Below are 22,564 nucleotides of genomic sequence, written 5' to 3'. Positions count from 1 at the left end.
TATCAACATGACGACGAAGACAAGTCGACTCCCCGGTCGGTTAAAGTCTGTTAAAGCTGAAGTTTTCTTCATCCGGCATCGGCTCACAGTGGGGATTCAAAGCAGGAAATAAAGTGGTTCTGAATTAATGATTTGCCAGTGAATAAAAAGTAGTTCATTTTTTTGTTGTTTTTAAGGCAAGAGTCGCTTTGCTAAAAACAAATCATACCTTTTCTTTTGTAAGTATAGTAAAGTGTAAAAACTCATAAAAATGTCATAGTAAGGCATAAAAAGTCATAAAAAGTCATAGTATAGTAAGGCATAAAAAGTCATAAAAAAGTCATAGTATAGTAAGGCATAAAAAGTCATAGATAGTAAGGCATAAAAAGTCATAAAAAAGTCATAGTATAGTAAGGCATAAAAATATCACAGTGTAGTAAGGCATAAAAAAGTCATAGTATAGTAAGGTATTAAAAAGTCATAATATAGTAAGGCATAAAAAAGTCATAGTATTGAAAGGCACAAAAAGTCATCCACTCTACGGTCTCTCTCCTCATCACTGGATCCTTCTGAATTCAAGAAACACAGACGACGCTCTGTAACAGTTTTGTTTTTAATAGATTTGACAAAATCCATATTATTCATACCTGAAAGTGACGCATGAGACGTACAGGGTACCAATAACACAGTATGGTCCGAGTATTGATTCAGAGTGTGTGTGTAAGTGTAAGTTTGTGTGTGTGTGTGTGTGTGTGATTGAAACAGGAACTACTTTCTAGAAAAAAATAAGTACAGTCACGTGAGTGCTAGGTGAGTTATTCTGTGTGTTCTGCTGTACCAGTAATAAAAAAGGTAGATCGATACATCACTACCATACAATTTTAAAATGTAACTGACTGACAATAAAATTTCTAAAATGACAAAAATAAGTAAAAACTGTACTTATTTTCATACAATACTGTTTCATCTCAATAGTAATATTATTTTTTCATTCAGGCATCCTCTACAGTTTATTTAGTTTCCTTTCAACATTGATAACAACAGTAATGTTTATACCATCTACTATCAACAGACATGATTTAACAGCCTTGCCAGTGTTGAATAGTTTGGTTTGCACATGTTAAAAAGGCAAGGAGGAGGAGGGAGGGGGGCAGAATATATTAAAGTCTTTTCACTGATCTCCTACTTAATGTTTTAGAAGTAAACATGTCACTATCTCAGGCACCACAATCATAAATTAAAGTTACTGTACCAACACATGAAACTATATCAACAACAGTTCCACATGCTCCATAGAAATCACAGTCTGTCAGTCCTCTGCTTCCACAAACACAGAAAACAGCATCCAGGGACGCATTGACTACAAACCGGCCGATCAATAGATTCACAATGTGACAATCAACACGACGACGAAGACCAGGCGAAGCCCCGGTCGGTTAGAGTCTGTTAAAGCTGAAGATACGAGTGTTTTCTTTATCAGGCCTCAGCTCACAGTGGGGATTCAAAGCAGGAAGTAAAGTGTGTCTGAATTAATGACGTGGCAGCAAATTAAAAGATTTTTTTTGTTTTGTTTTTAAGGCAAAAGATTCGATTTTCTACCAAAAATTATCCTTTTTTTTTTCTTTTCCGTGCCCTTGTTTTGAAATTTCAGTCTGAATTCATACAGTTAACAGTCTATTGTAAATTAAAAGTTGGCAAACTAAGTTACACGACTGAATGTACAAAATATTAGGCCAAGACTTTTAGTCTTTGGTCACAAACACTAAATACTACACTTGAAATGCCCACATCTTTCTATTACCTGTTATCTTATTTCTATTAATTTGTAGTCTTTTGCTCCTCAAGAGATAATTAGCACTCCTAATGATTATGATCAATTAAACTGCAACATTTAACAACATAAATGGACCGATATGATTTTGTACATTCAGAGTTTTGTAAATGTGAACTAGTTGATCCCCAGTGTAATCAGAGCCTCTGGTATCTGCCTGTAATGATGCTACAGGCGGATACCTCCATCATAAAGTCTGAATCTGTCCACATACTGCATTACAGCTCAGAAATGCATTAAAACGCATTTGTATGATTGTAGCCTTCCAGCGAGGCTGTGCTGGACTCACAAACACAGCATCAATAACAACACATAGTCAAGGCACAGTTCTGGATTTGCATTAGTCCGTATTGTTGATCCTGCGTGGTCCTGGTCTCTGTAGCGCCCTCTAATCGTGGTTCCTGTAGGCTGGCAGTGATGATGGCTGCTTCCCAGCTGTGTAGTCGCATCATCCAGTTAGCTAAAGGCTACTTGGCAAACAGTCAAGCTTCTTTAGTTTACGTGAGTGAGTGTGTGTGTTTGTGTGTGTGTGTGTGTGTGTGTGCACATGTAGACATGCAGTTTGCACCTTGAGGTGGCAAAATGATGACAGATGAGATATTCCTCTTCAACATGTTCACAAGTACACAGAGAATGTGGCAGCTATGGTTCAACCAATATACAGGGTTTTTCGGGGGAATCAGCCTCGGCTATGATCCAGTGAAAGAGATTAAAGGCATGTTTAGCCTAGCTTAGCACAAAAACAGGAAGTACATGGATCCCACCAAAAGAGAAAAATCCACCTTCAAAGTAAAAGAAGTGACTTTGATTTTGTCAATCATGCTTTTTTACTTTCTTGTGAGAAAAAGTCTGCTTACCAACTATAGAGGCAACATATAACATGTTACCTGGTGAGTTTTAGTAAAGAACCAGGCTAGCCGTTTCCCTTTACTTCCAGTCTTTGTACTAAGCTAACCAGCTGCTGGCTTTAGCTTCATATTTAGCATACAGATAGGAGAGTGGTATCAAACATCTTACCAAACTTCTGACACAAAGCAGAGCTTAGATAAAATAAGCTAGAGCAAGGAGACTGTTAGCTTAGCGTAGGATAAAGACTCCATGATAAGCCGCAACTTGTCTTCTTTTTTTTTTCTTTTATTTTAGCGTTCAGACAGAGCCAGGCTAGCTTGTTTCCCTTTGCTTGCAATCTTTGTGCTAGGCTAAGCTAATCCGCTAATGGCTTTAGCTTGATATTAGCATATACAGATACAAGAGTGGTATCGCTGTTTCTTATCAAACTTTTGGCATGAAAGCAGCTAAAGCAAGGAGACTGTTAGCTTAGCTTAGCATAAAGAGTCCACGATAAACCACAACTTGCTTCCAATCTTTGTGCTAAGCTAAGCTAATCATCTTGTGCCTTTAGAAAGGAAATAACCAACCTGCGTATCCTAAAATATCAAACTATTCCTCCAAAGTGTGCTGAGCCTGAAAATTCAGTCATTGTTCTGGGTTTAGTGAAGCATATTAATTATTGAAATATTCTCAATACAGCAGGATATGATACTCATTAGCAGCTTTAATGCTAATATCAGCAGAGGCTTCCCAATCTGTATACTGGACAAACCATAGAGCGAACTGCAGAATGAACTCCTGAGCTGTTGTCTAACAAAATACCTCCAATTACTCTGATTAAACCTAAGGGAAGTGATATGACTGGGATGAAGCTGAATATTCTGCACATGATTTGCACTTATATTTAGTGTTAATCTTCTGTCTAAGAGCAGCACTGAGGTGACGTGACCACTGTGGACGTGGAGGATGAAGTGATTTAAATGTGGTGGACTCATCTCCAGTCTCTGCTCACTCACTGATTTCTGTTATATCTCATACATTTTTACAACATAGTGAATAAGATTCTTTCAAATATATTTCTAAAACAATTCGTTTAGAGTCTCTCTGTCTGAACTGAGCATAGTCATGATGAACACTCAAAGAAAAACATTGGCATTATGTCATTTGGCAAATTTCTCCATGAGTAAAAAAACAAAACAAAACAAAAACAAAAGAAAAGAAAGAAGGGAAACAAATAATACAAAAGGTTCAATCAGCAACTACAAGATCTCCATTTGGCAATATAGAAAGGCTTTTTAAAAGTCTCTGACCGGTTTACATTTTGGTTTATATACAATAGAGTGTGTGTGTGTGTGTGTGTGTGTGTGTGTGTGTGTGTGTGTGTGTGTGTGTGTCCTTCACGGGCTCCCTTTTTAAATCCAAACAGAATCACGTAGAAAACGCGGAGGTGAACGTCGACACAGAAAAATCAAAAGGTGAGATTAAAAATGAATAAAAACAAGGCGTGGTGTCTGCGGTGGACTGGAAACAGGAAGAAGGGCCTACAGAGTCTGTGATGGGAGAGTCCCTGCCGAAACTATTAGCTCATCACCTCCGCTCTCTCGCTCTCAGTTCATGAACTGTGTGTATCCCTCCGCTCCCGTGACGATGACGTCCATCCAGATCCTCATGGCCTCGGCTGAGGGGGCCACCATGTAGTAGAGCCGGTCGTGGGTCTTCACGCAGAAGGTCAGCGAGGGGTTGGGGCTCTGAGGGAGGGAGAAGTATTAAAACAAACAGTATTAAAGCGTTAAAACAGTGAATTAAAAACCACTGAATATTACTGTGTAGTGACTGAAACTACAGTGGTTTCAATGGGGAAACCTTCAGGAGTCGTCCACTCGTGGTAATAACTGCAGTATCAGCCTGTTGGTTTTCAATGGAATAAACTCTGTTTTAAAAGCTGTTCTTCCCTAACACCAGACTATTCTAAAAATAAATTAAAGAAAAATTAACAAAGAAGTGAATAAAAACTGCCAATCTTTGAAAAAAACATGTTGTTAATAACTTCTCCTCTGTAGAATATTAAAGCTGCAGTGATCAATATTTTTATAAACAAAATCAATCAAATGAAAGACGTTGCTCAAAGTGACGAACCAACACAAAATTTTCCCCCCAACAAACATCTTCAGCATCTGTAGTTCTGGTCTGTGACTTCACTGTTGTGACTGACTGACCATTAACATCCATAAAAACTTTGGTTTGTGCTCTCAGCTTGTTGCGCTGCCCCCAAGTGGCCAAAAATATTCAGAAATTAAAGCAACTTTAAAAACATCTGGATGAAAAATATTCTGTAAACTCCACAAAAAATTAATTTTTAACCTTTTTACTAAATTAATACAAATAAAAATGACACATCTTTGTTCAGATTGTACAATAGGAACAAAAATTTGAACCAATAATCAAGAATAAACGCTCAGTCTCGTCTATATTGATGTGTAAAATGTGTCTATAGTTGTCTTGTTGTATCGTTTGTGGTTAACATCTTAGGAAACAAAAGGCGCAGCTGAAGTTGTTGTTGTGTTTTTGGAAAAACACCCGACCAGACAAGTGGAAAATTTATTTCATCCTCAAACACGTTCGTCACTTTTCCTCCGTCTGAACTAAGTGCAGCAGACTTTCAAGTTTCTCTCTCTGTAATGTGGCAATGGAAGTGACAAGTAAAATCAAAGTCCCAGAGTTGATCAGAGCCACACAGTTAGTCAGAGCGCGACGCATTACCACACACACACACACACACACACACACACACACACACACACACACACACACACACACACACACACACTTCAGATGAGGAGGCAGCAGCATCTCTCAGCTTCATGTTGGAGAAACAAAGTGACGCGTCAGACAGACGAACAGAAATCTGGTCAAAAAGTGAGCAAGCGTCGTCCTCACCTGGATTTTCCTACATCAGATTATTTCATTCAAACATGAACTCTTCTTAAAAACACAGATCTGTTACAGTGGAGGCATATGAATAAGGAAACTCCACTCCACTGGTTTACACTGGGATCACTGGGACAGACGGAGGGATCAAGCGGGATTAGCAATTCAAGTTCCAAACCAGCACGAATCAAACCAGTGAACGTTCTGCTTATTTCAGGTTTCCATGCATCATCAGCAAACAGTCGGGACACACAGGGATCAGTGGGGTGGGAGAACAGAAAGCATGGATACATACACTGGTCATATTCAAGTTGAAAAATCCCTTCTGTGACAGCAGCAGGCGGCCAAAACAAAAAGCACAGAGAAGGAGAAAAGAAGCAAAAACCACAGAGAGCGCAATAAAAAAAACAAGTTTTAAATAAAAGAGGAAAATAAACCAAGTGTGAAATAAGTGAGAAAGAGGAAATGATGATTTTCAGACGTGTACCTTGGTGGCACTGCGGAGGTGATCGTAATAGACCTCCTCTATCGCCTGGAAGTAGATCACACCCTTCAGTTTGGTCTCGTGTTTGTCTGTGGGAAGGAAAAGAACGTGGGTTTGGTCAAAGACTGAAACGTGTTGACAACAACAACACTTCTTTCTTGGCTTGAAAAAAGCGGAAGCGCAGAAAACCCTCCATGTCACCGTGAACATCGACGGGGGGGGGGGGGGAAGAGATACGGTCATTAAAAAATCTAAATAAAAAAAAATCAAACTTTGATCATGAGCGGTTTGTGGTTTGTGATGATGGATGGAAAAAGACAAGCACAGCACTTTTTCTCTGTTTTTAAACCAATGGTGCTCTCATTGTATTTTCAGACTTGACTGCATTCTTACGCTACTCTGGTACATCATTGCAGTTTGTTTCATCAGCCACTGCAGAACTGCAGTAGGAACCGGTGGGGAACTCAACACCCCTCTCTACCTCCAGGCACAAACACTCCACAAGCCAACTTAAGAGTAGTAGGTAGAAACGCACTGCTTCATTTCGAGGAATAACACTTTCCTTTTAATACGCAGCTATTATCTCCTAATGACCTCTTTAGCATTCAAATAGCCCTGCACGTGCATCTCGTTCGGCTGCATCTAAACTCCCGAAACTCTGCGCGTCTCGGTTCGGGTTGATTAACGTGAATTAGCGGCGCTCATGACTTATGCTCGTCTCATTTGCTCATCGTTCAAGGTCAGAGACAAGGGCAAGAGATGCATCTCAATCAGCGTCCTCAGAGAGCGCCGCGCTGCGCGCATTTTAAGTACTGCTGAAGTAATCTCAGAGCGCCTCCTCAGCCCGGCTCGCTTTCAACCCGCTTCGCTTCAAGCAGCTTTAAGCGGAACCTTGTGACGACTTCAAAGGCCTGACAGCAAACAAGTGTCCCAGAGCTCGCGGCGGGGGATCAAATTACACCGCCGCGCACGCCACGTACTACACATGCTCAAGGTCTGGAGGACGCCTGTTCGGCTGTCACTCAGATTTCTGCCACTTTACATGTTAAATGTTTCACTCATTTCAAACTCTGACGTTTCCATGTACTGTAGCTGCTGTAATGTTTTTCCTCCGCCTGCTGCTGCATTTCTAAATCTACTGACCTGCAGGAACGTCACCTCATCACCTTACAGTCAGATGTCGTCACAGCTGGGATGAGACTAATTAGATTTACTGAAATAAATTAATTCAGTAAAAATTTTAAGTAACTTATACTTTACTTTAATATTTCCATTTCGTGCTACTTCATACTTTAACTTTTGACTCCACTGCATTTCTCTGACAGCGACAGTTACGTCGCAAATTAAGATTTTACACATAAAACAAATGATGAGTTTATATAATATGATGCAGTGTTGTAGATTAAAATACTCCAGAAGATCCTCAGTGGTTAAAATCAGCTCCAGAGTCTCGACCAACTGTAACAACACAATGCTGTTTACACTATTAACAAGCCAATAATAAAATATATAATATAATAAAAACTCATAGGAACATTTTATTATTACTTTTACTTTTAATACTTGAGCTCCGCTGATACTTTCACGTTTCCAATGCAGCACTTTTTTCTTGTTGTTATTGTAGTATTGTTTCTTTTACTTTGAAAAGCATCTGAATACTTCCTCTGCTACTAAATTTAATACAATACTATAAATACTATTTTTGTGAGAGTCACCATGTTGAGACTTTTAGAGATCGTTGTGATTGGCTGTCGTCTGCAGTGTTGTTATGTTACACGGTGCATGTAGAGTGTGTTGCATTATGGGTTGTTTGTAGCCTTAATGTTGCTAGGCTCGTGAGTTTCAAAATAAAATCCTGAGCAAGTGTAGCCACAGAGTCTGACTCATCTGTCAAATGGCTCAATATCATTATCATTAGCCTGATGGAGGGAGTCTGAGTATCTGCCCACTCTGAGGCTCTGCTCACCAACGTAGTAGGAGAGGGTCCTCTTGAGGCGGTCGAAGACGAACCAGCGTTTCTTCCAGGACTTGATCTTGCCTCCCATCTTGACCAGGTAGCCCTTGCACATCTTCTCGGTGATGATGATGTGGTAGCAGGTGTCCACGCTGTGGCCTGACGACTCCACGTGAGAGCGCAGGTCGAACTCCTCCTTCCTGATGGGCAGGTAGCGAGTCATAGGACGAGCCTGGATCGAGACACGGCGATCAGACACAGGAGGTTAATCAGTGACATGATCAATATCAACATTCATGATATTTTTTAGACTCTAAATACAAGAAATATTGAAATCTTGTCTGTAACCGCATTGAATACTGGCACAAAATATTCCATATATAAGGTTTCTGCCCTCAGGTAGAAGCTCGTCATGTTTTCAGGCAGGCGGAGTAATTTCACAGCTTTCTAGCATGCCGACTCAATTACGTCTCATTTCACTGACCTGAGAGAAGTTCTTGGCCCTCATCTTGACCTCTTTCTCCACGAGCTGCTGCCGGTGGAAAGTTTCATCCTGCAGTCTTTTCTCCGCCTCCTCCCTCCTCCTCCTCTCCTCCTCCAGCATCTGACGGCGAGCCAGGCTCTCTCGTTCCTGGAGGAGAGAGGGCTTTCATTAAATATTTTTTTGATCTGTGGATGGAGTTTGCAGAGCAGGCGAGCTCTTTTTTTTTTTCCCTCTCTCTCTCTCACTCAGGACTCGGCCGTGCATTCATACATTTATGAGCTCACGCTGCCGGCCACCGTGCAGCTCCATCGCCGTGGACGATTATTTACACAGAAAGGTTTGGGTTAAACTGCCATCACACATCTACAGTATACAGACATTAAAAAAAGACAGGGGGAAAATATACTCAAAAATATAAATGTAACACTTTTTACTCTTTTTCATGAGTTGAAATAAAAGATTGTTTCGATAAACAAAAGACACACACACACACACACACACACATATATAAACTGTGAGGAGATCCTGAGGCCCATTGTCGTGTCATTCATCATGGCCTGCGTCGTCCCCTGACATCACCCACTGAGCATGTTTGGGACGCTCTGGATCTGCATGTACGACAGCTTGATCCACTTCCTGCAAATATCCAGCAACTTCGCAGCCATTGAAGAGGAGTGAGCCGAGAATCAACAACCTGATCAACTCTGTAAGTGCACATCTGTAGCCCAGGCCGTGTGAAATTCACAGTTTAGTACCTAATAAATGTTTTTATTTAAAATAAAACTGCACGGAGGAATGCGCACTTTAAACACATTTGTAAACAGAACTTGAGAGAAATAAACCTTTTGTGTTTAATTTCAACTCATGAAAAAATCGGAGCAAAAGCAAAAAGTGTTGCGTTTATATTTCTGGCACGGTAGATTTAAGTTGTAAAAAGGAGCCGTAAACAAAGAGTGGAACAACTGAAAAGGAAAAGTCAATGGATGGAAGCTAAAAGAGGATGAGGAATGTGGGGGAAAAGGTTTCAGAGCAGGAAATTGATCGTATCGTCTTTATTCTCTAAACTTCTTGACATCTGCTTCCAATAATACTGAATCAAAGAACCGACTTCTCGTCATGAACCTTTACTTTTACGCTGAGTTCAGAACTATTGGCAGAGACGCTGCAGGAAGCATCATCATCAGTCACAACGTATGGATTCAGATCAATCGTTCAGATCGTCGTGTCTCACCCGTGATTCGATGAGTCTGGCTTTCTCCAGCTGCGCCTCCTTCAGCATCTTCTCCATCTCCTCGATCTTCAGCGAGTCCACTCCTCCGACACTAAAGTCAAACACAGCGACACACAGTCACCACATGATGTTCGTCTGCGTCTTCAAACTGATGGTAAATGTTCACTATTTCACATCCTGAGCAACAACCTCTACATTGAACTATTACATAATTACAAAATACTGACTTTATTGAAAAAAATCGAATGAAAAGTCACATTAAAGCTTTAAATTTGAAGCTTCGAACCAAAATCCAGTTTAATATTGTTCAACTGTGTGACATGGATCCACTGGGACGGACACTGATTGGACCAGATCTTAGGAGGGAAACCAACACTGGACTGATGTGTTGGTTTGCTCCCGTCAGTCCGGTCCTCCTCTCAGAGTTATAAAGTTGTTTGTGCGGCTGCTGTTTTCGCTTCCAGCAGGTAAATGCTTTAAAAAATTGATGTTATTGTGCTGTGAGGATCAACGTGTGGAAATATGATGAAATACAGACTCAGCCACACGACGACGTCTCAACTGCTTCATTCTCACTATAACGTGGAAGCTTTTTAATGACAGGTCCTACAGCTCTGAAGCTTTGTTAATATGTCATATATTTCCTCACAGCTCATAACGACATGAGATCGATTAGAGAGGGTGAATATTTACCTCTTTTGTTCAGAACGGATTCATTAAAAATTCATGACCAAAGCCTGAGTGTCTGATTCACTGCTGTCAGACAGCCGGAGTCTCGGACAAAACTTGGGTCATAAACTTTACCTCTCTACATCTCCTCCCTCCCTCCCTCCTTTTCTCTGCATTAAAGTCGTCTCTTAAAAAGTAAAATAAAATAAAAAAAAGTAGCAGCTCTAATAGTTTTTGGAATTTGGCTCTTGGGACTGTAAAAGAGAAAAGAAGAACGGGTGCTGCTGAGAACCTGCTGTGTTAGAACAGTTGTTCTACCACAGCACAGTGACGTGAACAGATGGTCTCCAAATTAACCGACCTGTGGATAAAGACTTTAACTGGGGTAGAGCAGTGTGTGTGTGTGTGTGTGTGTGTGTGTGTGTGTGTGCGTTCAGTAGCTTGATGTGAGTAGTGATCTGTTTGGACCGAAGCTGCTCAGTCAAATTAGCTGTTGTGGAATCTGCTCTTGTGGCTGCAGCTGCCACTAATGAATATTTGTAATTAATACGATGCTCATTTTCTCTCTTAGTAGTTTCCTCAATCAGAGATCAGAACGAGGCAACATCTTCAAACGCTTCAACGGCTTCACATGAAACTGAACTTAGAGGAAACTTTGTGAAGCCGTGTGCAGAAAGGAGCATCAGTGGTTGTTGTGTCTGAGGAAACTGTGAAAAGACCATGATGATCTTATTCTACTGTGTTTTTACTGAATGGATTTCATCTTGGAAATCTGCCTTTAAAGAGCAGGAACTCTGTTAAATGCTCCCGTAGGCTGATTGGTGAGTCACAGCCTTTAACCCAGCGTTTCGGACAGTTACTAGATAGAGAGATTTTAAATGACGCAGTGAACTTCCTTCTGGATGAAGCTTCATGATCCCAAAGTGCAGAACAACACGGTATAAAGATCTTCGATCCAGCAGACATCACTCATATGAATAAGTCGTAGAAGCAACGTTTATTTAATCATTTTATTTATATTAATTTACCCTGTGCACGTGATGTTGTCTGTGCTGTGTGTTAAATGTTATTTACCTACAGGCACAAATGAAGTCACCTCAATCTTCACTGTCAGAGAAGTTAAAGAAAACCAGAAAATATTCACACGTGAGAAGCTGGATGTTTTTTTTTTTTTTTGGCATCTCTGCTAAAAAAGAATTATTTAAATTATTAATCAGTTATAAAAAAAAAAATCTGCTCTAATCAAGGTGGGGTCTTTAGGAGGTTCCTGGGCGTCTTCGGCAAAAGGGGAATAGTGTATTTTCACTATATTTCCATCCATAAGTGACACAATGACAGAATGTGACTCTTTTGTTCATGGCTTTCTGTAATAAAACATCTGGAAGCAAAAATCTTATCTAATTTGTGTCAGTTTAAGAGTCCTAAATGAAATGAAATAGTTTGAGAACCACTGATCTAATCGATGAATGTTTTTAGCTCTAGTTCTGACATTTGCTTTAGTAACAATAACAGATGAGAAACTGAAAATATGAAACGAAGGAACAACAGAACAACGTTGATCCCGACATAAACCGTTAGAGTCAACGTTCAGCTGCTGTTTTTATCCGAGGACGATTGGCACCTTTACTCTCCAACTTATTCTTCTATTCACTGAGTAGCACTGATCAATTCTATCACACATCACAGATTAAATCAGATCCATGTTGTCAAAGGATGTTAACGATTTAGCCCCCTCTGTCGTACCTGGACATGTTGTCTGGCGAGCAGGCCGAGTTGTTCCCCGTGGACACGCTGGTGTCCATGCTGTCGGAGCTCTCCAGGCTCAGAGTGTCGTACGGCTGCTCTCCGGCTGACGGGGGCTGGTGGTGCAGGATGGAGTGGTGAACCATGGGAGGGGGGCCCATAGAGCTGTGGCTCAGTGTGGGGCTGTAGGCCATGATGGGGGAGTAGGAGGGCGACGAGGAGGACACAGTCATGAGGTGGGTCTGAGAGCCGTGGAGCGCCTCCCACTGGCACTGAGCCTCCGCCGCCGCTCTCTGTTTGAGCTCGGCCAGACGACGACGCTGTTCTTCAATCACCTGCTGACCTGGAGGGAGGGGGGGGGGGGATCTGATCAGTGGATCTGCTCTGATTTTGATCTGATGGTTCAACGACTGAACTTAAACCCTGCAAGCAACACCGACACCAAGTCAGCAGAGGTCCATCTGTTTCTACAGAAACCAGCAGGCCGTCTGTAGAGGAGCTCGTCCCAAGCATCTAAAACTGAAGTCCTGATAGAACCAGCACCAGCCCACAAACTGCAGGACCACGAACCATGCACCACACATACAAGTATGTGCTCTCTCAGAATCACAAGCTCAAAGATAAAAGTCCCACCACCGCCAAGTTGGAGCCAAAGTTAAGCACAGGTATCCGTCTAACTTCTCACATTTCAAATCCATGCTGCTGTGCACCTGATACCGGGCATATACATCTGGAGAGAGGTGCCCAGGAGCTCAACACTGAACATGCAAGATTTATTCTCCGCTAGCAGGAACATTCATGGAAGATTGATGGGAGAAGAAAAGAGAGTTCGATGTTACAGATAAAAGAAAAGATGAAAAGAAATCTTTTGGGGGAGAAGAGTTAATGACACACACCAGAGATGAAGAGAGGGATGATGAGGAGAGAAGCGTGAGGTGAAGACAGGGTCTGAAATTAACAACCGCCAAGTGTCAAGTTCTGGTAAATGCTGCCTTTGATGGATAAATCAACAGAAGTAACCTGCCAGGCTTTCTCTCTCTGATAGGACTTGATTTATTCTTTTAGGTACATACAGTCTCTGGGGCCGGCGGCACAAAACACCTCAAGTGTGACACTTGAGGTTAAATTTCTCCTTAGCTGAGGGAGTTACTTCTGGGTGTGGCACAGACTCTCCATTAGGTTTTCTTTGTTAAGGAAAAGTCTAAGGCATTTACGGCAGTGAAAGAGACTTTACAGCAGTACCATCTTGTTTCCATGGAGACCGTCGATTTGTTTCCATCCAGCATTTAAACTCGGTAACTTTAAGTGATTCCTTAAGTATAAGACTAAGATAAGGAGAAAACCTTAAATACTAAGTGTAAATCTTAACATAACCTTAACTCAGACTTTCGTTTTGTGCAACCGGCCCCAAGCACCTGAAGTTTTATAATTACGGTTTCTTTTCTCCTTTGCTGAGGGAGCTACTTAAGGGTGTTGCACAGAATCTCTTAAAAAGTTTAGTTAAAGACGGACTGCCGGTCAAATCTGTGACGTAAAATCAATTCCTCATCATTAAGGTGTCTCCTGATCGCAGCACACTCTTCTTGGGATGGGTTACTTTTCTTCATATATTGCAGTTAAGATAGAGGTACCTTTAGTTTTTTCCCTTATTGTAAGGAAAACGCTAAATTTATTAACTAGCCACATGGTTCTCCACCCTTATTTATCTGAATGATGAACTAAAACAGGAAGCTGAACGGGAGATTATTCTCAGCTGTTTTTGTTTGTTGACCCAGTTAATTTCAGATCCTGAATGGAGAGACAGTAGATGGAAAAACAAAAAACAAACAACACAAAAAACAAACAACAAAAACCAGGATGAATCCCGCTGAACAGAACGAAGGTAACTCCTGGACACAGCGATCCATCTACCTGCTGAGCTTTCCTCTACGGGGTTGTGTCTGGAGGTCAGGGGCTCTGTGGTGCAGCAGCACGGGAGGAGACAAATTCACAGACAAAGACAGACGTGAGGAAAACCTGAGCTGCAGACGCTGTTGTGTGTGTGTGTGTGTGTGTGTGTGTGTGTGTGTGTGTGTGTGTGTGTGACCAGCTCTCGTTACCGACCCAGCACCCGTGGGTGGCAACCAGCTGAGCTAAAAAACACCAGACAGCTTCGCTCTCATCCATTTAGTCAAACAGCAGTGACGCATGAGGAGCCCTGTTCTCTCCAACACACACACACACACATACACACACACACACACACACACACACACACACACACACACACACACACACACACACACACACACACACACAGACGGACGGACACCGGACAATAACCAACAATGTGTTATACTGACGGCACTGAATGAACATCTGTTAACTGACGGTTTTTTCTACCCGTGTTTACTCATTATTAGAAAATTTAACTGCATCGTTTTATCTTTGTTACCTGTTAGTTTTCTAGAAGTTTCTCACATTCAAGTAGAACATATATGTTTACATGCACATCTGCATATCTGCTGTTTCTGCTGCCGTCTTCTTTTTTATGTGATGCACTTTAAACTACAATAAACGTGTGAATTGTGCCACATAAAATTATTACTTAAGCCCATGTTTAACCAGGATCAGCTGTTCACAACCTTTCAGGATTGTGATCCTAGTTGCTGCTGACTGAATTAAATATTAATGAACACCTCAGGGTTAACGAGCGTCGGCTAATGTAAAGTGAAACTGAGGAGCAGACCGGGTCAGTTACCTTTCTGCTGCAGAGCGAGCTGCCTCTTGGTCTCGATGTCCTGCAGGGTTGCAGCCAGGTTCCTGGGCAGACTGCCAGTGCTGTTGGCCACCAGCAGGGGGCTCTGCTGAGTCAGAGGATCAGAAACAAGTCTTAAATCTTCTTCACCACATAAACCTGACTAGAGGTCGACAGCTACACCTCTACAGCCGATGAAAACAAACGGTCTACCTTGGAGCTTGAGTTGCGTCCCAGTGTTGCTGCTCCCTGCTGCAGAGGGGAGGCAGAGCCGGATTTGGGCTGATGAAGAGAAAGTCCTGGATCACTGTCCAGCTTTGAGCGGAACACCTGAGGGAGGAAACACACAGGAAGAAGACGTCAAGATCGGGAGTTTGTGTTAAAACCGACCCGTGTGACGGCAGGTGAGGATGTTAGAACGATGTTAGAAGAACAACTGAAATCCACTGTGGATGAGCTGCAAGCACCTGATGGAAAATCACGGTTAAAAGCACGACGAGCGTTTTGCTGCGAGCACGTCTGATGTCAGCACTTCACTGATGGAGTCAGTGACAGTAGATAAAGAGCTGGATGAAAAATATCAGTAGCAACAGACAATACATGAGTTAATAGCATAGTTGAATCATAATGCTGCATTCACGTACTATACGATTTCTCAGCTTTATTCCAAACTTAAAGTTATAATCTGTAACTTTTCCACATTAAAATGTCTAAAAACATCTACATCTTTGTTCTATACGTTGTTGAGTTGTGTTCTTACATTATCTTTCTATTCCATCAATTCTCAAACCAGAGAAACTGATTTTAATCATGGTAACGCTCTGTTTCATTTGGTCGCCTGTCAATGACATTATATCCTCTATGATCATGTGTCAGTGTGTTTGTCTGACAGAAGCTCAACACTGACTTTTATCCAGTTTTAAGTCACATTTTTAAGGTACACTTTTTACACCTTGGTCGTTTTCAACTCTGTATTTTAACCAGATGAAGGATTTTAGTCATCGGACGTCTGGATCTGAAGTTATCAGAGAAACAAGCTGAGGTAACGTTAGACAGCTCAGCTCCCAGTCGCTCCACGTTTTGGGGACGAGGAGGAGACCGAAAAACCTCCTGAACAACCGACACTGAAGGAATCCAAACTGCGAGAAGCTGACAACAACGGTGGTAAAGACTACAATTCCCATGATCCCACGCTATTGAACATCACCAAACGCCGTCTTTTGTTATCAGCAGAAGTTACTTACTGTGTCTTTAAGAAGATAAAAATGGCAGAATAACTTTTCCAAATGATGTGAATGCAGCATGATTAAACCCCTGACATGAAAAAGCCACCACACACACACACACACACACACACACACACACACACACACGGAGCCAACTTCTTCTCTGGATGTGAGTGAGTGGCAGCAGGTTGAAGTTTGGCAGAGACATCACAGCAAAAAGGACGAGTGGGGAAAAATCAAAGGGGAGAAAGAAGAAAGGAAGCCCTCTACCTGCAGCACAGGCCTGCGGCCCGAGAGACACTTGGCTGGCAGAGGGGGAGGACATAGCTGGCTGGAGTCAGCCATCAGCTCCTGGTACCACTGCTCTAAATCTAGCTTGGGCAGGTGAGGCCTACTGCCCTCAGCCTGGTACTGGAGAGCACAGAGGAGCGGCGGAGCAGCAGAGAGGAGGAGGAGGAGGAGGAGAGAGGAAGGAGAGAAAACAGGAAAAGATTAGAAAGCATTCAAAGACAGTGGAGAGAGGGTAGAAAAATTTGTTTTACACACTCTCAAAAGCTGTAATTAAGGTTTTTTTATACTTTGGAAATTAAATATCTGCAACACATTATTGTTGTCAGCTGCATTATATTTTCATACCCTCCAGCTGCTAAATCTCTGTTTTACATGTCTGTGTTTTAATTCTGTTTCTGCTGCAATGACCCAGTTTCTCACAAGAACATAAAAGTTTTTCCTCTGATTCACTTCAGCTCTCCTACAGCGTCTCTACACTTCAGAATTTAGGAATAACACTCCTTTTATTTTGTTTTCTTGTTGCTTCTGGAGGTTTTTTTAACCACAGTCACAAGAACCCGCTGTCTGTTTCATCTCAACTGATCTAAAAAAGAAAAAACACATTTTAAACAGCTGACTGAGAGACGCTGCTTACGTAATACAGCTAATACTAACATGACTATCATGCAGCTAATCACGATGTTAAATAATACTGTCCTGGTTTTTCCCATCACTGCACAAACATTTCTCTTCTCATTAAAGTGATAAAAGTGCTTTATACAAATTCAGTTCAGCCACAACAATTTAATTTGAAGATACAGAAGCATTGACTGGGAAAAACGCAATAGACGTGATATTAAATGTGACGGATTACATAAGTAAAGTCGGCTGTAAGACAGTGAGCTACTTTCAGCGGGTCTTTGAAAACAATGGGAGTCTGTGACTTCAGGCAAACCTGCAGCACAACAGACAGTAGCAGCTCCAGACTCTGACAAATCCAGTAACATCACAGGGTTCAGAGTCTTCACGGGTTTCAGCGGCGACAGGGAGAAGTCACGTATTATCCTGTAACGCTTAAAGCCATATACACACACCGACAACATCTGGAAGTCAAGACAGATTCCCCCAGATGTGACGTCAGCAAAGCACCGGGGTCAGCGGGTGACTGATCAGTGTCTGAGTATCAGTGTTTTATTATTTTGTATTTATTGCAATTTAACGTCATGACAGAAGGTGCATGACATTAGTTTATTACTGCTGATTATTAAAAACCATGTATCAATAAAATGGTTTCTTTAAACTGATGTCAGGCGGCAATTTGATGCCAAGAGACAAAAACAGGAAGGGAACTAACAATAAAAGGGCTGCAGAGTAGAGCTGTCAATACTGACACATAATAAGTGTTCGACATCTAGTTTACAGATGTGTACTATTGTCCCACAATGCATAGCACAAAAGGAAGTGAGGGAACGGCTCACGGCTGCAAAAGTTGAAATAAACTGTTTGTCAGTGGTGAAACATCTGCAGCAAGATTTTAGTTTGTGTCTCATGTTGTGTCGCATCATTTCCATAAAGCTGTTAATTAACTAACTGCTACAACTTATGCTATAATAAACTATATGTAGTACATGCTGTTTAGAATTAAAAGCTGGTATTAATTTGGATTTAAACACAGCGTCTCGATGAGGAACTGTAACTGTGACATCTTGTAATTTCACAGCAGAAGAAGGAGCAGACTCATTGTTAATATTAGTGGTTGCACCTGAAGTTTGTTCCTCTTTTGTTGGTGTCCACCTGTCACATGACTTTTCAAACTTTCCATTAATCCTTGTTTGAGTTCTCGTGAGTTACTGGATAATTTACGTCTAGAAAATGCTCACAAAGTAATAAAACATTACTTTGTTTTTATATATATTTTAAGTACTTCCTCACACCCTCAAACAAGTGCAAGCACACGGGTGTTTGGCAGGACAAGAATAGGGAAGGACAGCACACACCTCCACAGAGAGAGAGAGGGAGGAGCCATGAGGAGAGGGGAGGCAGGAGAAGGCGGGGTCTACGGCTCCAGACTGCAGGGGCTGGCGAAGCGGGGAGGTAGGGGACGACTCCACCTTTGGCATCCCATACATCTGATTTAACTGGCCCACTGTCACATACTCCTTCCCAGAGGCAACACACACACACACACACACACAGGTGGAGAGGAGAGAGAGAGACAGGAGTGAAGACAGACACGTCAGCGAGACAGGCAGCAGGTGGGAAACATATCGAGTGCACTTAGTGACCTTCTGCATCAAGAAGGTGTGAAGGGAGGAGGGCGGGAAAGGATTAAAACACACAGCAAAAAAGCGACAATACACACAACAACATCAGGGTTAGACTGATATAAACAGCCTCACTCATCTCCAACATGCTGCGGTTAGTTTGATTACATATCTCGTTATTATCTATTTAAATGTGACATTTTGATCAGAAACCAGACAGGAATAAATCACTTTTCATATGTGTTTTATTTTCCCGTGTTTCTGTCACATGTCTCTAGAAGCTGGCGTCAATGGGAACCAATCAAAACTGCTCGAATATTTCCTCATTTAAAATCATAATTTTGATCATTTTAGACTTTATTATGTTAGTTTAAGTTCTTTAATGGCCGTCCTGTTAGATGCATTTGACACGTTTTGCTTATTTTGCTAAATATGAAACACTAAAGATGGCGGTTCTCTGCCTCTTCCAACCAGCCGAGTTACAGGAGATATGGTCACAAATTATCTCTTCCTGAGTTACAGCGTTCAATAATTGCCAACAGTGTTTTTGCAGAACATTATGATGCCACAGTGAACTTGACCTTTGACCTTTGATATAAAATGCCATCACTTCATTTTATCTTAAAGATTTTGAGTTAAATAGTTTCATAATTAGTTTATGAATTTTAGAGTTTTGTGAGGTCACAGTGACCTTTGAACTTTGACCACCAGGCATAAAAACGGTTTAGAAAAATATGTTTATATGTCTCATTGCTGTTTTGGTGAGACGCCCTGATGGATGAGGGCTTTAGGGCGTCGTCTATGACCATTACCCATCTCACTTTACCCTCGTTTCCTGTCATAAAATGCCCCAAAAAGCCTTCATTAAACTTTTTTTTCTGTTCCAGTACCACAGCTCCCTACATGCTACACAGGAAATGCTTTTTCAGAATAAATAATTAAGTTATGACTGGATTATTGAATATTTTTTGCATGAAATATTACAGTTTACAACCTGCAGTTAGTAATAAAAATACCAGCCTCAATAAAAACCTACATTTGTCATTCCAACCCTCATTAAATCCTCTGCATTCCTGATGTGATCCAGTCACACTATCCTCAGTGTCTACTGTAAATTAACACAGCAGCAGAGAGGGCGAGCACATGCACCACAGAGCAAGGCCAACAGTACAGTCAGTCTGATTAACTACAGGCCAGCAGAGGGAGCAGCATGACATGAAAATAGAGGGATGAGGGAGACAGAGAGAGGAGGAGAGAGACTGAATTAAGACAGAAGAGTCAGGAAGGAGACAGACAGGAAGTGATGGTACCTCGCAGGCGCCAGCTAATGTAGCATCTATGGCAAACGAGCGGCCGTGCGAGGCGGGCTTGCTGCTGTCACGGTGGTACATCTTATAAACGTCCGACAGCCTCATATACTCCTGAAGCCAGCGGCCGCCAACAGTCAAGACAGGATGAGAAGCCATGAGGACAATGTACAGTACACTCACACTCACACACACACACACACACACACAGAGAAGCACAGAAACAACCCACAATGCCTTGAGCTTTTCAGTTTGGACGTGATATCTTCAGACTTCAACAACCAGGTGCATTTTTTATCTGGTTGTTGTCATGTCAGTGAAAAGGTGCACAGTGTGTGTGTGTGTGTGTGTGTGTGTGTGTGTGTGTGTGTGTGTGTGAAAACAGACAAACAGGAACACACTCAGCAACAAACACAGCGTCTCTTCAGCATCAGGAGCAGCTGACACACAATCAGGTCACAGACAGACAACCAGTGATGTAGTGGTCAATATGTTAAAACTGGCACATCTGGTTGATCATAATGCAGTGAGAAGATACTGGTAACGTTTCTGAACATAAGAAGTGAGCAGAGGGAGATTCTAGGTGGGTTAATCCACTACATCCCGGGACTAAACCCAACTTCAACTGAAAGCTACTGTGCTGGCTCGTCTTAATTAACAGTAATTAAAGGTCCCATACAGTGTAAAGGTCTGTGTCCATGTGTAGTGTGATTATAGATCAGCTCTAGCTTCTATATTAATACTGTGTCAAAGCCTCAGTCCACAGAGAAATGCACACAGCCTGTATTCAGAAACTGAGCCTTAAAACCAGCCGTCAGGACTTCTGGAACTTTGGGATGTCACAACAAAGCAGTCACCAAGCCCCGCCCACCTGGACCCACCATCCAAACCTTGCAGGATTTGGTTTCTCTGAGTGTTTTTACCTGAAATCTGCTTTATTGTTATTGGATCACTCAGAAAACAGTCAGCAAATCAGAAGAGGGGCTCAGAGCCTCCTCTCTTCTGATTGGCTCACAGACCTGTTGTTACTAGAGCTCCAGAGAGAAACCTGAGAGAGCAGATGTAAAACTACACTGAGATGGTTTTTGGTTCTTAAAACCACAAATAAATCTTCTCATGGCTCAACACTTCAAAGTGTAAAATATGGGACCTTTAAGGTCTAGTGGAAAAAGCAGCAGCACATCACAGGCACATTTAGAGCCACAGTGCGACCAGGACACTGACAGTGCAGACAGAGTGACCTTTTGGGGGTGAGTTGCACAGAGAGAAAGCAGGGAGGGCGTAGCGGGCTTCATGCAAGGGGTCGTTAGTCCGATTACCTCCGTAGGGCTGCTGGGGTACAACTGACAGGAAGGGGAGGGATGTAAGTAGGAAGGAGAGGCTTGACAGAGGGAATGCTGGGAGGAGTGGACATCCTCCAACAACAGGTCAGCCTCGCTGATATGGAGCATTTCCTGTTTCAACAGTCAGGGATAAGTGTTTTTAATACCTACAGAACAGTTACGGGACACTAGATACAAACTCAAAGTTAAAGGGAACACGTGACACAGGTTTTCTATCACTCGCCTTTCCTCTGCTGCAGCTTCAGGCGGCGCTGCCCAGCGACAACATGTCAATATGTTAATAACATATCAATTACATCTTCCTTCATAAATCTCTGGATTAGTCTGATTCCACCAACAAGTCACTGCCAGTTAAAGAGGTAGATGAGGTGAACAATCAGCTGCGAGTCATCAAAGCTGCGTTTTGGTTTTCAGGTCGGGAGGAGCGAGTGTGGATGTGCGTTTGTTTTCACTGGACACACACTGAGCTTCAGCGGTTCTCTCACCTCTCTCATTGCAGTGGACGACTTGGGGAAGCTCTTCCCTCCAGTCAGGCTGTGGTATCTCTTCTCCAAGGCCAACAGCCTCTCCTTCTCCTGCAACAAAAAAACATAAGAGTTATTAACTTTTAAAATCTGGGACAAACGAAGAAAGTCTCCCCAACACCAGTATTATTGTAAATTGCTTACTTTTAGATAGCTTCTCTGCAATCATCTATCACTGTGCTTTCTAAAATGCCACTTTGAATGAAACTTTATTTAATGTGAACAGGTAAATATTAACAGGGCACCACGACTCTGGAACAACCTTCCCCATGAACTTAGACTCACAAAATCAGTATCTTCTTTTGAACTGCTTCTAAAAACACATTTCTATCAAAGTTTTTGCATGTGTTTGTTGTTTGCTTTTTTATTCCATCCTTGTGAAGCACTTTGTAATCTCTGATTTTGATGAATAAACTTTATTATTATGATTATAAATGCACCTTTTGCAGCATTTGCAGTGTGAGGGTTCTGTCTTTAGTCAGACGCTCACACTCCTGAGACGCCTGCAGGCTGAGCTGGTTGGCCTGGTTCTCCAGAGCAGACACCTTCTCCTGCAGAAACAAACACAACACACAATTAAATCTTGAATGTAAACTGTAACAGCAGCAGAGCAAATCAGATGAAGTGTAGGATAAGAAAATAATGTCAGACTAAACAGATGCTGAATAACTGCAACTGGCAGCTTCATCTCTTACACACAAACCCATATTGTTCAAACCATAATCAGGATATTCTGTGTCGGTGTGTGTTGGGCGTCTC

The 22,564-nt window shown here is 41.9% G+C and overlaps 1 protein-coding gene across 7 annotated transcripts in view; it reads right to left on the bottom strand.

Moving 5' to 3' along the window:
* Window positions 1-576: 576 nt before the first annotated feature.
* phldb1b (pleckstrin homology-like domain, family B, member 1b) overlaps window positions 577-22,564 on the bottom strand; it is a 111,821-nt gene continuing 89,833 nt past the window's right edge. The window contains exons 12-26 of one of the 7 annotated variants that reach the window (XM_087179872.1): window positions 22,246-22,356; window positions 21,767-21,856; window positions 21,258-21,392; window positions 19,942-20,052; window positions 18,365-18,526; window positions 16,368-16,508; window positions 15,085-15,201; window positions 14,875-14,980; window positions 14,046-14,090; window positions 12,135-12,477; window positions 9,723-9,813; window positions 8,492-8,638; window positions 8,020-8,239; window positions 6,057-6,142; window positions 577-4,389 (exon numbers count right to left, since the gene is read on the bottom strand). In XM_087179872.1, coding sequence (XP_087035998.1) covers window positions 4,249-4,389; window positions 6,057-6,142; window positions 8,020-8,239; window positions 8,492-8,638; window positions 9,723-9,813; window positions 12,135-12,477; window positions 14,046-14,090; window positions 14,875-14,980; window positions 15,085-15,201; window positions 16,368-16,508; window positions 18,365-18,526; window positions 19,942-20,052; window positions 21,258-21,392; window positions 21,767-21,856; window positions 22,246-22,356 — 2,046 coding nt within the window. In that variant the 3' untranslated portion in view covers window positions 577-4,248. The remainder of the gene's footprint in view (window positions 4,390-6,056; window positions 6,143-8,019; window positions 8,240-8,491; window positions 8,639-9,722; window positions 9,814-12,134; window positions 12,478-14,045; window positions 14,091-14,874; window positions 14,981-15,084; window positions 15,202-16,367; window positions 16,509-18,364; window positions 18,527-19,941; window positions 20,053-21,257; window positions 21,393-21,766; window positions 21,857-22,245; window positions 22,357-22,564) is intronic. The other 6 variants (XM_087179873.1, XM_087179874.1, XM_087179876.1 and 3 more) reach the window with 6 other exon arrangements.

Source organism: Seriola lalandi, unplaced genomic scaffold (genome assembly GCF_002814215.2).
Source record: "Seriola lalandi dorsalis isolate HSWRI2012SDOR001 ecotype SW California unplaced genomic scaffold, Sedor1 jcf7180002054875, whole genome shotgun sequence".
NCBI lineage: Eukaryota > Metazoa > Chordata > Actinopteri > Carangiformes > Carangidae > Seriola > Seriola lalandi.
This window is presented reverse-complemented; position numbering and strand designations above follow the sequence as displayed.